This window comes from Hippopotamus amphibius, chromosome 1 (assembly GCF_030028045.1).
Source record: "Hippopotamus amphibius kiboko isolate mHipAmp2 chromosome 1, mHipAmp2.hap2, whole genome shotgun sequence".
NCBI classification, from domain to species: domain Eukaryota; kingdom Metazoa; phylum Chordata; class Mammalia; order Artiodactyla; family Hippopotamidae; genus Hippopotamus; species Hippopotamus amphibius.
The window spans coordinates 185,859,616-185,876,883 of NC_080186.1; the positions used below are offsets into that span (position 1 = coordinate 185,859,616).

General features: G+C 38.7%; 2 protein-coding genes across 2 annotated transcripts in view; both read left to right on the forward strand.

Annotated features, from left to right (window-relative positions):
* The first annotated feature begins 1,360 nt into the window (after positions 1-1,360).
* DCP2 (decapping mRNA 2) overlaps positions 1,361-17,268 on the forward strand; it is a 74,545-nt gene continuing 58,637 nt past the window's right edge. The window contains exon 1 of the mRNA XM_057737649.1: positions 1,361-1,568. Coding sequence (XP_057593632.1) covers positions 1,426-1,568 — 143 coding nt within the window. The 5' untranslated portion in view covers positions 1,361-1,425. The remainder of the gene's footprint in view (positions 1,569-17,268) is intronic.
* LOC130858961 (glycine cleavage system H protein, mitochondrial-like) lies at positions 2,194-2,748 on the forward strand. Its single transcript, XM_057746141.1, has one exon. It carries the CDS (start codon positions 2,194-2,196, stop codon positions 2,746-2,748), a length of 555 nt encoding a protein of 184 aa, XP_057602124.1.

Genomic DNA, 17,268 nt, shown 5'->3' on the forward strand with positions numbered 1-17,268 from the left:
CTCAGTGCAGTGGCTTCTCTTGTTGCAGAGCACGGGCTCTAGGTGTGCGGGCTTCAGTAGTTGTGGCACAAGGGCTTAGTTTCTCCAAGGCATGTGTGATCTTCCTGGACCAGGGATCAAACCCATGTTCCCCACATTAGCAGGTGGATTCTTAACCACTGCACCACCAGGGAAGTCCTGTATTTTTTATAGTACTTTTATAATGAGAATAAAATCTGTTTTCGTCACAAAGGAAAAAAAATGATATTCCTGGAAAACATGTGAGACCGCATTTGGCTGAGGTCTTACTGTGAAATAGTGGTTTAGTGTTCCTGTGGCTGCCTGTCCTCTTGTAGGCTGCAAATTAAACTTCATATTCTGTATCTTAGTAAGTCAAAATATGAGCTATAATATATTCTATAATTACATGTGTATATAACATACATTAACCATATATTTGAAGTGAATTGTGGCTGCACGTAGGATTCATGTATCTCCATGAGATGGAGCTTACTTTGGGGGGTTTTATTGACTTGGATAGCTATTTCTAATAAAACCAACAGTAACAGGACAAACTGAGGCCGCCATGAGGGGAAGAAATGAAAAACCACAGTCATTTTGTTGCCATTTTTGTTAGAGCTATAGGTGGTGAAATTGATTTCCTTTCTGCATCCAGAGAAATGAGCTATAAATGAGCCTTCCAAGGTGAACAGAGGAGAACTTCTCTCCACAGGGCCTTCTGCGTTCTTTGGCATCCATTTCGTTGCCCTGCCTGGCTGCAAGAAGAGCCTGGTGTATTCTTCTAAAACTGGCTAAACTGGGGGATTTCCTGGGGCACCTCTAACAGCACCTTTATGCCCTTTCTCCTCTGGGGTGGGGCACTCTTCCACTCTCACCCTCATTTTCCTTTAAAATCTGCTTTCAGAAGTATAGTTGTAAAGTGTCACTTCAGCCCAGGGTATTTGTATCCAAACTGGGCACAAACCTTACGGCAAAGCAAGAACTAGAATGACCAAGTTTCTCTAGTTGAGAAAGAACCAATGCAGCCAATTAAAAAAAAAGAAAAGAAAAAAGAAAAAGAAGATTGTCTTCTTTTGAGATTGTCTCCAGACCTTGACTTATCAGCTGAAAGGGAAAGCTCCAAAAGAATATAGCCTATCTCTGCAAAGAGTAGTGAATTTGTAGCAGTAGTAAAATATTTTACCCCATACAATACTGGCCCGATGGATGTATTTGTGGGTGCCTCTCTTCTCTATATATCAATCTTTGGTTTTGCCATAAGATATTGAGAAAAATTGTATTACTATTGACTTTATCAAATAATTACATTTTCTATATATTTTATGTTAGGAGTTAAACAGTTGTTGCTTATTTAGAAGTTTGGGATCAATCATCCTTTATATTTCTTTATAGCACTTACTGTCATTGTATTATGCATTTATTGGTATGTCTCTGCCTATAGAATGCAATCTCCCTGAGAGCCAGGACTTCGTCTTGTTTTCTGCTGTATCCGGATTGGGTCCATGTGCTAGCTACCCCAGAGGTCCTTCATTTACCCTGTATCAACCCCAACCCTTTCCCTTTTGCCTGTAAGTAACCACATCTTGACTCATATGATCATTTCCTTGCTTTCTTCATAGTCTGTCACCCAGGATACATCTCTAACCTCTCTAGTTTAAAAAACATACACCTTTTAAGTCTCTTCAAATTCTCCAAGTACATTCTATTCTTCCTTTGCCCCACTTTTTTCTTTATAACTTAGTTCTGAGGAAACTGGGTTGTTTGATTTGCTTGTAGAGTTTCCCACAACTGGATTTTGTTAATTGCATTTCCTGCTCCTCTGTCTCCTGTATGTCTACACATTCGGAATGGGATTATGAACTTGATCAGATTCAGGTACAGTTTTGTGACTTTATAGTTGGCACGGAGGAGACATGTAATAGCTGATGGTGTAATATTGGAAGCCATGGATGTATTACTTCATTCGGTGTTGCAAAATGGTGATATTCAAATTTAATCATTAATTCCTTGTTTATTTGATGAAATACTTCCATAGTGAGAAACTTCTCCACTTCTATTTGCTTACTTTGTCTAGGAAAGGCAGCACAAGTGTGGGGTGAAAATACTTTTTTAGATATATAAAATATAGAAAATAAATATACAAAAGGAAAACAATGTACAACCATAGACCTACAGTGAGAGATCTAGTAAAAGATGTATTTCAGCTCTGCATCTCTGCGAACCTGGAACACGGCGCTGCAAGTGGCGCGAAGCTTGAGGGCTGCGATGTGCAGCCTGCGCGCCATCTCTGCGCCCAACGCGCCCTGCCCAATGTGGCCCTGGGTGCTGCGCGCGGGCGCCTTCCCGGCGCTGAGGACTGGTCCCGCTCTGCTGTCGGTGTGTAAATTCACAGACAAAAATGAATGCGTAACAACAGAAAACGGTGTTGGAACCATGGCAATCAGCAATTTTGAACAGCAAGCTTTGGGAGATGTTTACTGTAGTCTGCCTGAAGTTGAGACAAAATTGAACAAACAAGAGGAATTTGGTGCTTGGGAAAGTGTGAAAGCTGCCAGTGAACTCTATTCTCCTCTATCAGGAGAAGTAACTGGAATTAATGAAGCTCTAGCAGAAAATCCACGACTTGTCAACAAATCTTGTTATGAAGATGGTTGGCTGATCAAGATGACACTCAGTAACCCTTCAGAACTAGATGAACTAATGAGTGAAGAAGCATATGAGAAATACATAAAATCTATTGAGGGGTGAAAATGGATCCCCCAAATAAACTAGTTTGAAACAACTTAATCTAGCATAGTTGTCTTAAATTAGTGGTGGATAGATTTTTAAAAAGCAACTTTTAGAAAATGACTTGCAACAATGTTTCCTGAAGAGAATAGCCCCTTAACTTCCCAATGACTTCAGATAAACACTATGCATCTTTTCCACAGCAACCTATGACTTTTAGGCTAGGCTCCAGTTATAATATTCAGAATTCCTGAAATTATCTGTGGTAAAACTGGTTATAAAAATTATGTAATTTAAGGATAACAGTGTTATCTTAAGTCTTATATATAATATTGTAACTTGCTTACCGCCATCCCTGGATTTGGGTCAAAATACTCAGTGATCTTCCCACTAGAAATAACTGGCAAGGGAGAAGAGTTTGTTAGTTGTATGGTGTCTGATGACGGACATTACTATCTTAATTTTTCAATACACTGTGTTTGCTGGTGCTATTTTTATACAGTGAAGCAACAGCCTTGCAGGAAAATAAGAAACAGTGTAATAATAAAATATTTACCTTCTTAAAAAAAAAGATGTATTTCAATAAGAACAGTAAACCCAGGGAGTGTAAATTAGATATGAGAAAAAATAAAACAGAAATTAATTAATTTTATTGATGTATAGTTGATTTACAATATTATATTAGTTTCAGGCGTAAACTACAGTGATTCGAAATTTTTTATAGATTATAATTCATTTACAATTATTATGAGGGATTTCCCTGGTGATGCAGTGGTTAAGAATCCACCTGCCACTGGAGGGAACACAGTTCACTCCCTGGTCCGGGGAGATCCCACATGCTGCGGAGCAACTATGCCCATGCACCACAACTACTGAGCCTGTGCTCTAGAGCCCGAGAGCCACAACTATTGAGCCCACATGCCACAACTACTGGAGCCCATGATCTGCAACAAGAGAAGCTGCAGCAATGAGCACGGCAACAAAGAGTAGCCCCTGCTCACTACAACTAGGGAAAGCCCCCGCGTAGCAACAAAGACCCAATGCAGCCAATAAATAAATAAATAATAAATAAAATTTATTTAAAAAAGAAAAAAGCAAAAGCATTTCAGGTCTCCATCTAGTTCCCATAGAACATAAATGATAAATGACAAGGACATTTACGCAGGAGGCCTGAGCACCATGCTGTCATGTGGAGGACTGTGTCTGAGCCAGACTTTAGAATTGACTAGCACTTCTAAGGATTAATCCCAAGGACTTTGGATGGACTTTCCTGGTACTTGGATGGGACATGGGTTCACTCCCTGGTCCAGGAAGATCCCATATGCTGCGGAGCAAATAAGCCTGTGTGTCACAACTACTGAGCCTGCATACTGCAGCTACTGAAGCCCATGTGCCTAGAGCTCATGCTTCACAACAAGAGAAGCCACCACAATGAGAAGCCTGCGCACCACAAGGAAGAGTGGCCCCCGATCTCCACAACTAGAGAAAGCCCAGGTGCGGCAATGAAGATCCAACACAGCCAATAAATAAATAAATGAATAAATGAATAAAAAGTAAAAAATAAAAGCCTTTGAAGGAGTGACTCAAAGCATTTTAAATAAATAAAGTTATTATGAAATATTGGCTGTATTCCCTGTACTGCACAATATATCCTTGTAACTTATTTTACACAAAGTAGTTTGTACCTCTTAATCCCCTACTCCTACCCCTATCTCATCACTCCCTGCTGCCCTCTCCCCATTGGTAACCACCAGTTTGTTCTCTGTATCTATGAGTCTGCTTCTGTTTTATGCTTTAGATTCCACAAATAAATGATAATATATAGTATTTGTCTTTCTTCGTCTGAGTTATTTCACTAAACATAATATCCTCCAGGTCCATCCATGGTTTTGCAAATGGCAAAATTCCATTCTTTTTTTGTGGCTGAGTATTATTCCATATATAAATATATATGCAATAATGTATATATATATTATATATATATATTATATCCATTCATCCATTGATGGACACTTGGGTTGCTTCCATAGTTTCGCAATTGTAAACAATGCTACTATGAACATTAAAGTGCATTTACCTTTTTGTTTTCTTTTTTTAAAAATTTATTTATTTATTTAATTGGCTGTGTTGGATCTTTTTGGCTGTGCGTGGGCTTTCTTTAGTTGCCGTGAGTGGGGGCTACTCTTCATTGTGGTGCACGGGTTCCTCATTGCCGTGGCTTCTCTTGTTGCTGAGCACAGGCTCTAGGTGCGTGGACTTCAGTAGTTGCAGCACATGGGCTCAATAGTTGTGGCTCACAGGCTCTAAAGCGCAGGCTCAGTAGTTGTGGCGCATGGGCTTAGTTGCTCCGTGGCATGTGGGATCTTCCTGGAGCAGGGATCGAACCTGTGTCTCCTGCATTGGCAGGTGGATTCTTAACCATTGCGCCACCTAGGAAGCCCTACCTTTTTGTTTTCTTCACATATATACCCAGGAGTGGAATTGCTGGATCATATGGTAGTTTTACTTTTAGTTTTTCAAGAAACCAGCATACTGTTTTCCACAGTGGCTATACCAGTTTACATTCCCACCAACAGTGTATGAGGGTTCCCTTTTCTCTACAACCTTGTCCACGTTTGTTGTGTTCTTTTTGATGGTAGTTGTTCTGACAGGTGTGAGGCGATATCTCACTGTGGTTTTGATTTGCATTTCTCTGATGATTAGCAATGATAAGCATCTTTTCCTGTGCCTGTTGGCCATCTGTGTGTCTTCTTTGGAAAAATATCTATTCAATCCTTCCACCCATTTTTTAATTGGGTTGTTTGTTTTTCTGATACTGAGTTGTATGAACTGTTTATATATTTGCATATTAACCCCTTATCGGTCATATCACATGCAAATATCTTATCCCATCCAGTAGGTTGTCCTTACATATTGTCGATGTTTTCTTTCTCAGGAAATCAATTGATATCTGAAGATATCAATACCCAGAATTCTACTTGTAGGCATACACCGCAGAGAAGCTATTCTGTGTGTATGTAAGTACATATGAACAAGAGCATTCCTTGTAGCCTTTTTTTTGAAACTGAGAAAAACTGAAAGTATTTTAAATATGCATCAACAAGAAAATGGGTTTACTAAAATAGAATTCTAGATAATTAAAATGATTTATCTACAGTTATATTAACATGAGATAAATTACAAATACAGACTGTAAAGACAAAAAAGGGAGGTTGCAGAATAATAAGTAGAGTATGATAACACTTAAAACTTAAAATATACATGACAGCAATAGTATATATTATTTATGCATACATAGTATATAGATACATAGTAATGTGGCAAAAATATGAAAACATTCACAGGAATGATATACAGTGGCATTTATAGAAGGATTTTCCAAGAAAGGGAGCAAGAGGCTTCCAATACTCTGAAATAAATAACTCTGTAGAGTGAGTACCATATTTTATAAATCTGCTTATAGAATGTGTGTACGCTTACTTAAGGCAAGTTTATATAAGTCTAAGGAAATAGTCTGTAGTCACTAGAAGGTGCACACACAGGTTTTCAGAATTGCTGCAGTTATATCAACAAGGCAATGATCTTTATTCCCTGGGAATCCTGGCAAATGCGAACCACATGTTGGTGTCAGCTGAGTTGTCCATTTTCTTTGTGGTTTTAGATACACTCATGTTAAGTCTGGTTTGCATGGCTTAGGTAGAAGTAATCAGTCAACAGTTATACATTACATCTGCATGGTTCTGTAGGAAATTTAAAATAAATATAAAATATTTCCCCTACACTCCTAAAGAACTTAAAATCTAATTCTAGAGATAAGACAAACAGAGGATGATATGAAACCAAATGTGGGCTAACTTGTATGTCATGTGTCATAAAAATTTAGAAAAGTTGGAGATCAGATGAGATCTATTAGGAGTTGGTGAAGCTTCATGAAGTAAGTGAAATCTGAGCTAGGCTTTTAAAAATGAGAAAAATGTACTCTGGTGCAGAATTGGAAAAGCAAGACTTTTCTTGGACTGTGCTTTTTTTTCCCAGAACTGAGGAAAATTAATTCCATCAACCATTGGCACTGGATTTACAAGCAGCTCAACTCATAAACACTGGTCCAGTGGGGAACCTTCTGGTTGGATAACTTGGTGCTCACATCTTTTCCTGCCCCAACTGTTTACTAGGTTGAAAACTGACATGAGTGTGAGGATCGTGCCATGCCGCTTTCTGTCCCACTTGAAGTCTGGTATAAGTTAAGGCAAGGAGCAGAAACCCATGTAAACATGCAAAAGTGAAAACAAGGGCTTATTGAACACATACTGAGGTTTAGTAGACATGAACACTTGCATTCAAAGTGCCTGTGAAATGGAAAGTCAGGCTTTGAAATCTACTCTCTCTGTCTCTCCCATCACTTTCTTTCCTTGATTTTCCTGTTTCTGTCTCCTTCATTGTTGTCTGCCTTCCTCTGTTCACTCACATTGCACATAGCTCAAGATGGCAGCCTTGGGACTTCCCTGGTGGTGCAGTGCTTAAGAATCTGCCTGCCAATGCAGGGGACCCAGGTTCAAGCCCTGGTCCAGGAAGATCCCACATGCCACGGAGCTACTCAGCCTGTGTGCCACAACTACTGAGCCTGTGCTCTAGAGCCCTTGTGCCACAACTATTGAGCCCACGTGCCACAACTATTGAGCCCACGTGCCTAAAGCCCGTGCTCTGCAACAAGAGAAGCCACTGCCCTGAGAAGCCCCCACTTGCTGCAACTAGAGAAAGACTGTGTGCAGCAACGAAGACCTGATGCAGTCAAAAATTCATTAATTAATTTTAAAAAAAGTTGGCCTTGATTTATGAAAACTTTAGATGCACCTTCCTTTTACTTTTGCTAATCCACTTCTTGGAATTTGTGCTGTAGATATACTCACATAAGTGGGCAAAAATAAATATATAAATATCTCTGGGAAAAAAAACAACTACCCAGAAGCAACCTACATGTTCATCAATAAGGGACTACTTAAATGAATTATGGAATTATGGTATACCCATTCAATGATTTGTGTGGTAGATATTACTAGTGTTCACCAACATTTCTTGATCCCTTCTCCTTCTGAGTCCATGGGAGGAATACACCTCCCTGCTGCTTTTAAGCTGAGCATGCTGATGTGGATTTGCTTTGGCCCTTGAAATCTGAGAAGCATTTTAAGAGCCCATGGCAGATTCTCCATGCTCTCTTCTTGTGCAGCATTTGTAGAGACACACATTAGGACGGAGAGTCACAAGATAGAAGCAGCCAGACTGAGCCTTCACACCGAGGACAGCAAACTTCACGTGCACAGGAAATGAGCTTTTGTTGTGTTAAGCCACTGAGGTTCTGGTGTTATTTGTTATCATAGCATGATCTAGATTATCCTGACTGATACTGTCTACTGAGCAGCCAATAAAATGAGTGAGACAGATAAAAATGTACTGAAATGGAAAACGTCCAGGATATACTAAGTGCAAGAGACAAGGGACAGGTTTGCATAGAATTATTCTATTTGTGATTTTATGAAAACTTATCTATAGAAAAAGACAGACTGAGGAACTCTTCTAGAATAAGGGAGACTAAAGCATGACAACTAAATGCAGTGTATGACCTTGTATTGGATCCTGGACCAGAAAAAAATGCTTTTTCATTTGCTATAAAATACATTAGCAGAGTAATTAGTGACATTTGAATAAGATCTGTAGATTAGATAACAATATTCCATTGATGCCATTTCTTTTTTTAATTGAAGTATAATTGATTTACAATGTGTTAATTTCTGCTGTACAGCAAAGTGAGTCAGTTTTATCTACTTTGTTATATTCTTTTCCATTATGCTTTATCACAGGATACCATATATAGTTCCCTGTGCTACACAGTACAACCTCCTTGTTTTTGCATTCTGTATATAGTAGTTTGCAGGTCTTCCCTGGTGGTCCAGTGGGTAAGACTCTTTGCTCCCAGTGCAGGGAACCTGGGTTCAATCCCTGGTTGGGGAACTAGATCCCACATGCATACCCCAGCTAAGAAGCCCACATGCTGCACCTATGAGCCCCATGCCACAACTAAAGATCCTGCATGCTGCAACTAAGACCCAGAGCAGCCTAAATAAATAAATAAATAAATAAATAAATAAAATAAATATAAAAAAATAGTTTGCATCTGCTAACCCCAAACTCCTAATCCATCCCTTCCCCTTGGCAACCACAAGTCTCTTCTTTATGTCTGTGAGTCTGTTTCTGTTTTGTAGATACGTACATTTGTGTCATATTTCAGATTCCACATATAAGTGATATCATATGGTATTTGTATTTTTCTTTCTAACTTCATTTAGTATGGTAATCTCTAGTTACATCCATGTTGCTGCACATGGCATTATTTTATTCTTTTTTATGGCTGAGTAGTATTCCATCATACATATGTACCACATCTTCCTTACCCATTCATCTGTGGATGAACATTAGGTTATTTCCATGTTTAGGCTATTGTGAATAGTGCTGCTATGAACATTGGTGTGTATGTATCTTCTTGAATTATAGTTTTGTCCAGATATATGCCCAGGAGTGGGATTGCTGGATCATATGGCAACTCAGTTTTTAGTTTTTTGTAGAACTTGCATACTGTTTTCCAATTGATGCCTATTTCTTGATCTTTATAATTATACTATAGTTATAAAGGAAAATGTCCGTATTTTCAGGAAACACATACTGATGCATTTAGTGGTAAAGGGGCATCATATTTGCAACCTAATTTCAAATTGTTCAGGAAAAGTATATATATGTAGAGAGGCTAATGAAGCAAATGTGGCAAAATGTTAGTATTCGAGGAGTCTGGGTGAAATGTATGTGTTTTCTGTGCCACTTTGTAATTTTTCTGTAAGTCTGAAATTATTTCAAAGCAAAAAGCCAAAAATATATCTTTATACATATGTATATCTGCTTGTATATGATTAGAAATGTTTTAAAACTATGAAATATAGTTATCTCTGGATAAATGAATGGATAGATGTAACTGATGTTCTGGGGTAGACGGAAAACTTTTTTCTTTCTTTCTTTCTTTCTTTCTTTCTTTCTTTCTTTCTTTCTTTCTCTTTCTTTCTCTCTCTCCCTTTCTTTCTTTCTTCCTTCCTTCCTTCCTTCCTTCCTTCCTTCCTTCCTTCCTTCCTTCCTTTCTTTCTTCCTTTCTTTCTTTCTTTCTTTCTTTCTTTCTTTCTTTCTTTCTTTCTTTCTTTCTTTCTTTCTTTCTTTCTTTCTCTTCCTTTCTTTCTTCCTTCCTTTCTTTTCTTTTTTTTTTGGAGCAGAGAAGAGTTTATTGCAGGGCCAAGGAAGGAGGACAGGTGACTTGTGCTCAAAAACCTTGGACAGACTTTTAGTTTTCTTTGAGTACTTTGATTCCATTTGAGTTCTCCAAGAAAATAAATGTTTGCTGTTGTCTTCAGATATAAGGGGTTGGGGTAATTTTTCTTGCAAAAATAGATAACTAATACACTGGATGACTCCTAGCAGAATAGAAAATTGTTGCAGGAGAAAGATGACAACCTGAATCACAACCCAAAAAGCCAGAGAATTTGATATGATTCAATTATAGCATGAAAGAGAATTTCTGGAGATATTAAGGATAATTTTCTAATTTTATTTTATTTTAATTAATTAATTTATTTATTTATTTTGGCTGCACTGGGTCTTAGTTGCGGCATGCAGCTCTTGGTTGTGGCATGTGGACTACTTGGTTGTGGCATGCAAACTCTTAGTTGTGGCATGCATGCAGGATCTAGTTCCCCGACCATGGATCAAACCTGTTCCCCTGGCACTGGAAGCATGGAGTCTTACCCACTGGACCACCAGGGAAGCCCCAATTTTCTAATTTTAAAATTTAGTAGATGGGACTTCCCTGGTGGTGCAGTGGTTAAGAATCCACCTCCCAATGCAGAGGACACGGGTTTGATCCCTGGTCTGGGAAGATCCCACATGCTGTGGAGCAACTAAGCCTGTGCACCACAACTACTGCACCTGAGCTCTAGTGCCCATGAGCCACAACTATTGAGCCTGTGTGCCATAACTACTGAAGCCTGAATGCCTAGAGCCTGTGCTCCACAACAAGAGAAGCCACCACAATCAGAAGCCCATGCACTGCAAGGAAGAGTAGCCCTGGCTTGCCACAACTAGTGAAAGCACACACACAGCAATGAAGACCTAATGCAGCCAATAAATAATTAAATAAATAAATAAAATTTATTAAATAAATAAAATTTATTAAATAAATAAATAAAATAAAATTTAGTAGATACATTTAAATAAAGGATGGTAATGTTGAAACCTGAATTAGTGGTCTGGAAAGGAAAGAATTCAAATGCAGAAGAAAAAAGTAGCAGAAATGGTGAAAAAATAAAGGCATGGAGGACAGATACAAGAGATGCAGCATGTAAATATTACCAGAGGGAGAAAAAGGAATAAATGGAGAAGAGGCAGTAACTGAACCAAAAAAGGAAGAAAATTTATATGAGCTAAGAAATAATTTGAATTTGAAGATTGGAAGGCCTTCCTGAGTTCCAGTAAGATTGATTAAAACATGATAATAACAAAAAAAAAACATGTTTGGTTCTAGTAAAATCCTGAACTTTAAGAATCAGCAGTACTGGACTCCCCTGGTGGCACAGTGGTTAAGAATCTGCCTGCCAATGCAGGGAACATGGGTTCAGTCCCTTGTCTGGGAAGATCCCACATGCTGTGGAGCAACTAAGCCTGTGTGCCACAACTACTGAGCCTGAGCTCTAGAGCCCATGAGCCACAACTACTGAGCCCTCATGCCACAACTACTGAAGCTCGTGTGCAGTAAGAGAAGCCACCACAATGAGAGGCCCATGCACCACAAGGAAGAGTAGCCCCTGATCTCCACAACTACAGAAAGCTGGCGCACAGCAATGAAGACCCAACTCAGCCAATCAATCAATCAATCAATCAATCAATCAATCAATTCATTAAAAAAAAAGAATCAGCAGTACCAATCTTAGAATCTGTTGGATAGAAAGAAAAAGTTACTGAAAAATGAAAACTATCAGCCAAGCATCAGATTTCCCATTAAAAATCTGAAGCTAGAGAGACTGAAATAAAATTTACAGAATACTGAGAGAAAAAACAAGCCCAAAAATCCCTACCCAAGAATCTTTACCCAACTCAGATAGCATTCATCTGTTAAGGTGAAAGAAAAGTCTGTGTGGATCCAAGAAGATTGAGAGCATATCACAGAAGGTCCCCCATGGTACAGACAAGTGAGTCAGAACTGGGGCAAGGGGATCAGCACACTATTTACCGTGAGGTATTAAAAAATCTGACTCTGATCCAAAACTGCTGTGTGTGCATTCAGAATAAAATTAACAAAAATGAATATTAAAAACCCAACTATCACTTTTTTCTAGTTTTTAAAATTGAAGTATAGTTAATTTACAATGTTGTATTAGTTTCAGGTGTAGAGCAAAGTGATTCAAATTATTCAAATATTTATTTATTTTCAGATTCTTTTCCATTGTATGTTATTACAAGATATTGAATACAGTTCCCTATGCTATTCAATAGGTCCTTGTTGTTTATCTATTCCGTACATAGTAGTCTGTATCTGTTAATCCCAAATTCCAAATTTATTCCTCCTCCGCTTTCCCATTTAGTAACCAACCATAAGTTTGTTTTCTATGTCTATGAGTCTATTTCTGTTTTGTAAATAAGTTCCTTTGTATATCATTTTTTCTTTCTTTTTCTTTTCATTCTTCTCTCTCTCTCTCTCTCTTTTTACAAACCCTAGTATTGAGGGCTGACTTTCAATAGATCTTAGCAAGGATGCATAATATCATTTTTTTAGATTCCAGGTATGTTATATCATTACAATATGTCTGTATGATTTACTTCACTTGGTATAATAATCTATGTGTCCATCCATGGTGCTGCGAGTGGTATTATTTAATTCTTTTTTATGACTGAGTAATATTCTATTGTGTATATATATCACATCTTCTTTATCCATTCATCTGTTGATGGACATTTCTATTGCTTCCATGTCTTGGCTATTGTAAATAGTGCTGCTATGAATATTGGGTTGCATGTATCTTTTTGAATTAGATTTTTCTCCACATATATGTCCAGGAGTGGGACTGCAGACTCATAAGGTAACTCTATTTTTTTTTTTTTGAGGAAACTCCATACTGTTCTCCATAGTGGTTGCACCAATTTGCATTCCCACCAACAGTGTAGGAGGGTTCCCTTTTCTCCACACCCTCTCCAGCATTTATTATTTGTAGACTTTTAAAATAATGGCCATTATTTTAAAATGGCCACTCCCAGGGCAGGGGGCACAGGTTTGATCCCTGGTTAGGGAACGAAGATCCCACATGCTGTGCTGGGCCATGAGGGGGAAAAAGTCCATTCTGACTGGTGTGAGGTGATACCTCATTGTGATTTTGATTTGCATTTCTCTAATAATTAGCAATGTTGAGCATCTTTTCATGTGCCTGTTGGCCACTATCTGTCTTCTTTGGGGAAGTGTCTGTTTAGGTTTTCTGCCCATTTTTTAATTGGGTTGTTTGTTTTTTTGACTTAAGCTCTATGAGCTGTTTGTGTATTTTAGAAATTAATCTCTTGTCGGTAGCATCATTTGAAGATATTTTCTCCCCATCCATAGGTTATCTTTTCATTTTGGTTATGGTTTCCTTTGCTGTGAAAAAGCTTTTAAGTTTATTTAGGTCCCATTTTCTTATTTTTGTCTTTATTTCCATTACTCTAGGAGATGGATCCAAAAAAATATTTCTGTGATTTATATCAAAGAGTGTTCTACCTGTGTTTTCCTCTAGGAGTTTTATAGTAACCAGTCTTACAGTTAGGTTTTTAATTCATTTTTAATTTATTTTTATATATGGTGTTGGAGGATGTTCTAATTTCATTCTTTTACATGTAACTGTCCAGTTTTCCCAGCATCACTTATTAAAGAGACTGTCTTTTCTCCATTGTATATTCTTGCCTCCTTTGTTGTAGATTAATTGACCATAAGTGTGGGGGGTCATTTCTGGGCTTTCTATCCTGTTCCATTGATCTATATTTTTGATCAATCAAAACCATACTGTTTGAATTACTGTAGCTTCGTAGTATAGTCTGAAGTCAAGGAGCTTGCCAACACTTTTTACCAAGATGCAATATTTGAAAAGAATAATAATGCCTATGACTGGTGGCAATAGAGGTGAGTGCAGGAGAGGGTACACTCATATATTACATTTGGAACTGTAAATTCAATACTGTGCATTGGGAAGGCAATCTGGCAGTACCTATTAAAATGTAAGATATGCACATCCTTGTCCCAGCAATGTCACTCCTGCTAGTCCTTAGAAATAAAGGCGCCAGTACTTGAGGACTTGCATAAAGGATGTTTATTGCAGAACTTTTTGTAGGGACAAAAGATTGAAAACAAAGTGTGTGCCTTTCGGTGGGGAAATAATTGACTAAACTGTAGTATAACCATATCATAGAATATTAAGCAACACAAAATATTATATACTTAAAACAATGAGTGAGCTCTTTATCAATTGATCTGGAGAGATTTCCACATTTTTTTTTTTGGCTATGTTGGGTCTTTTTTTGCTGTGCGTGGGCTTTCTTTAGTTGCGGTGAGTGGGGGCTACTCTTTGTTGTGGTATGCAGGCTCCTCATTGCCGTGGCTTCTCTTGTTGCGGATCACGGGCTCTAGGCGTGTGGGCTTCAATAGCCGCAGCACATGGGCTCAATAGTTGTGGCTCATGGGCTCTAAAGCGCAGGCTCAGTAGTGGTGGCGCACGGGCTTAGTTGCTCCGTGGCATGTGGGATCTTCCTGGAGCAGGGATCGAACCCGTGTCCCCTGCATTGGCAGGCAGATTCTTAACCACTGCACCACCTAGGAAGCCCCCAAATATTTTTACTAAGAAAGAAAATTTTAAAAATGTTATAACCCTCCTTTATTTTGTAAGACCATGAGGAGGAAATCCCCATGTATATATGTTTGTCTAATTAAAAGAGTAGGGAAGGGGACTTTCCTGGTGGTCCAGTGGCTAAGACTCCGCCCTCTCAGTGCAGGGGGCCTGGGTTCAATCCCTGGTCAAGGAACCTGATCCCACATGCTGCAACTAAAGATCCTGCATGCCGCAATTAAAGGATCCTGCATGTCTCAAAGATCCCTCATCCCACAACTAAGACCCAGCGCAGACAAATAAATAAATAAATATTAAAAAAAAAAAAAGAGAGACAGAGAGAATAGGGAGGGAATTCCTTGGTGGTCCAGTGGCTAGGAATCTGCACCCCCACTGCAGGGGGCACGGGTTCGATCCCTGGTCAGGGAACTAAGATCCCACGTGCCATGCAGCATGGGCAAGAAAAAAAAAAGGAAAAGAAAAAAAGAGTAGGGAGAAGGCATGCAAGGACACACAGAGGTTGTTAACTTGCTCAGAGTAAGGGAAATGGATTATTGGGAAAAAGGGAAGAGAGTGGAGGTAAGCCAGACTGGGGGCAAAAGCAAAGTAGGGGAAGTGAGCAATGATTCATTCAATAATTCATAATGCTCATAGCACCTGTATTGAGTGGGCTGATGCTCTGCAAATAAACCATTACATTCGTAAAAACTAACATATGCTTTTGTATAGCTTTTATGGTTGTTTTCTAATTATGGATTTCTGGCAGAATGGGTATTTTACCTAAATTAGGGATGCATGCTGTGCATGCCAAGTTTAGCAATGCAAATTCTCTTCTGTAGAAAATTTAATAAACAGACTTTAATGTAGGTACTGATACAAGGCCAAACCAGTTCTTTTGAAACCTGGCAGTCTGCCTGCTGGTCATTATTTGCAATTCTTTCCCAAACATATACCCCTGAAGAAATGGCACTCAAAAGCTAGAGGCAGATAATCTTTGAAACATGTAATGCTAGAAACTATAAATTTATGGTTCACATACCCCACTGTTATGAAAATAATAATATGTACGGGCAGGTGTACAGAAATTAACAATCTATTTTTGCATGTTAATGACATCACAGCTTGGACTTTTCCAGCATTAAAAATTGCATACATTATTTATTCCCAGGGTGAGTCCTTGATCGATTTGCATGAATTTTTCATATTCAAAGTTAGGAAAATTAAGTTTTAGAAAGTTGTTTACTAGTAAGAACAATGAAGCTCTTTTAAGAAGTAAAACAGAAGGCACTTAATTTTTGCTTAAAAAAAGATAATTCTCAATGAGAATGTCTATATGAGCGATAAAGTTCAATGTATGAATGCTCTTCATGGACATTTGCATTCTTAGAAGGGAAAAAGCATAAGGGCAAAGGACTAAAGCATAAGGACAAAGGACTAAGTTCCTAAAATGGTATTTCCAACACTAATGAAAATGTGGATTTGGCCCCTAGTGGGCAGGGGGCCTTCTATCATGCAAAAATTAAGACCAAGTGCTGTGGGCCCTATCTTTTAACCAGCCCTACATCTCAGAGCCCAAGCCAACAAAGGCCAGATGCAGGCCCTCTAGTTTGATTAGAACGATTACCAAATCTTTGTTCATTTCCAACCTGATCTATTATTACTCTGTCTCTGACTCAGAAAGTATGTAGCCCCCTCACCCAACACTGCCTTCCAATTTCACACCCTTTCCCCAAACTCTGGTTCTGTTTAGGACCCTCCAGACCTGGTCTTTGGACTTGGCCTCCTGCTGCAGTTTGATGTTGCATGCTCTCAGATGGTTTTAATCTAAACTTGCCCCCTTTCCTTTGCATGGCCTTGCATCAGCCTTGACAGCGCTGATGGAAGGCTACACAGGGCGTAAAATTATAATATTAAAGTTGCTTGAAGAAGGTTGAATTGAAATGGCACTTAAGTTGAGTAATTTTTAAAGGTTAAAGGTCTTATCAGAGCCATTACGTGGAAGAACTGCCAAGCAGATGGTCAAACTGGCTACTCAGTGTGTCTCCACTCTGTGGGACTGGGAGAGGCAGTGCCAAATTCTGCATCTTAGATCTCTTTCAGATTTTCCTCTCTATGCCTTGTTGGCTCACTGTTTTTTTTGGAGATGTGAATAATATTAGCCAACCATCTGATTCAGCTACTCCCACTTGGACCTATGAGACAGTTTTTGCGGATATCATATTTCATTCATGATATATTGACTTTATTAGTATAATTGGAGTGTTCCCAAGCTCTGCAGGTTTCAGAAGTCATTCTTGTTGAGTGCCAAACTAGAGGGTTTAAGCTTTCATCTCCATCCCCAAGGTCACCCTCTTGCTTTTGGACTGCTGCTCCATTCCTGCCAATCTTTTCATGCTCTCACAACTTTTTTTTCATGCTGCTTTTCTCCCCTAATAAACATACACTCCAGATGTAGGCACACACTTTTCCTTGATTCCCCAAAACACAGGAAGACCAGACTTAGTGTGTCAGTCAGTACTCGGACGGCAAGAGACAGACACTCAACTCAAACTGGTTTTAAAGAACACCACCACCACTGTCAGTAAAAGAGACTGTGTTCGCTAAAGTAATGAAA

Bases quoted from the DNA above. Each gene is read 5' to 3' on its own strand.
- LOC130858961 (XM_057746141.1), top strand. From the start codon at position 2,194: ATGTATTTCAGCTCTGCATCTCTGCGAACCTGGAACACGGCGCTGCAA.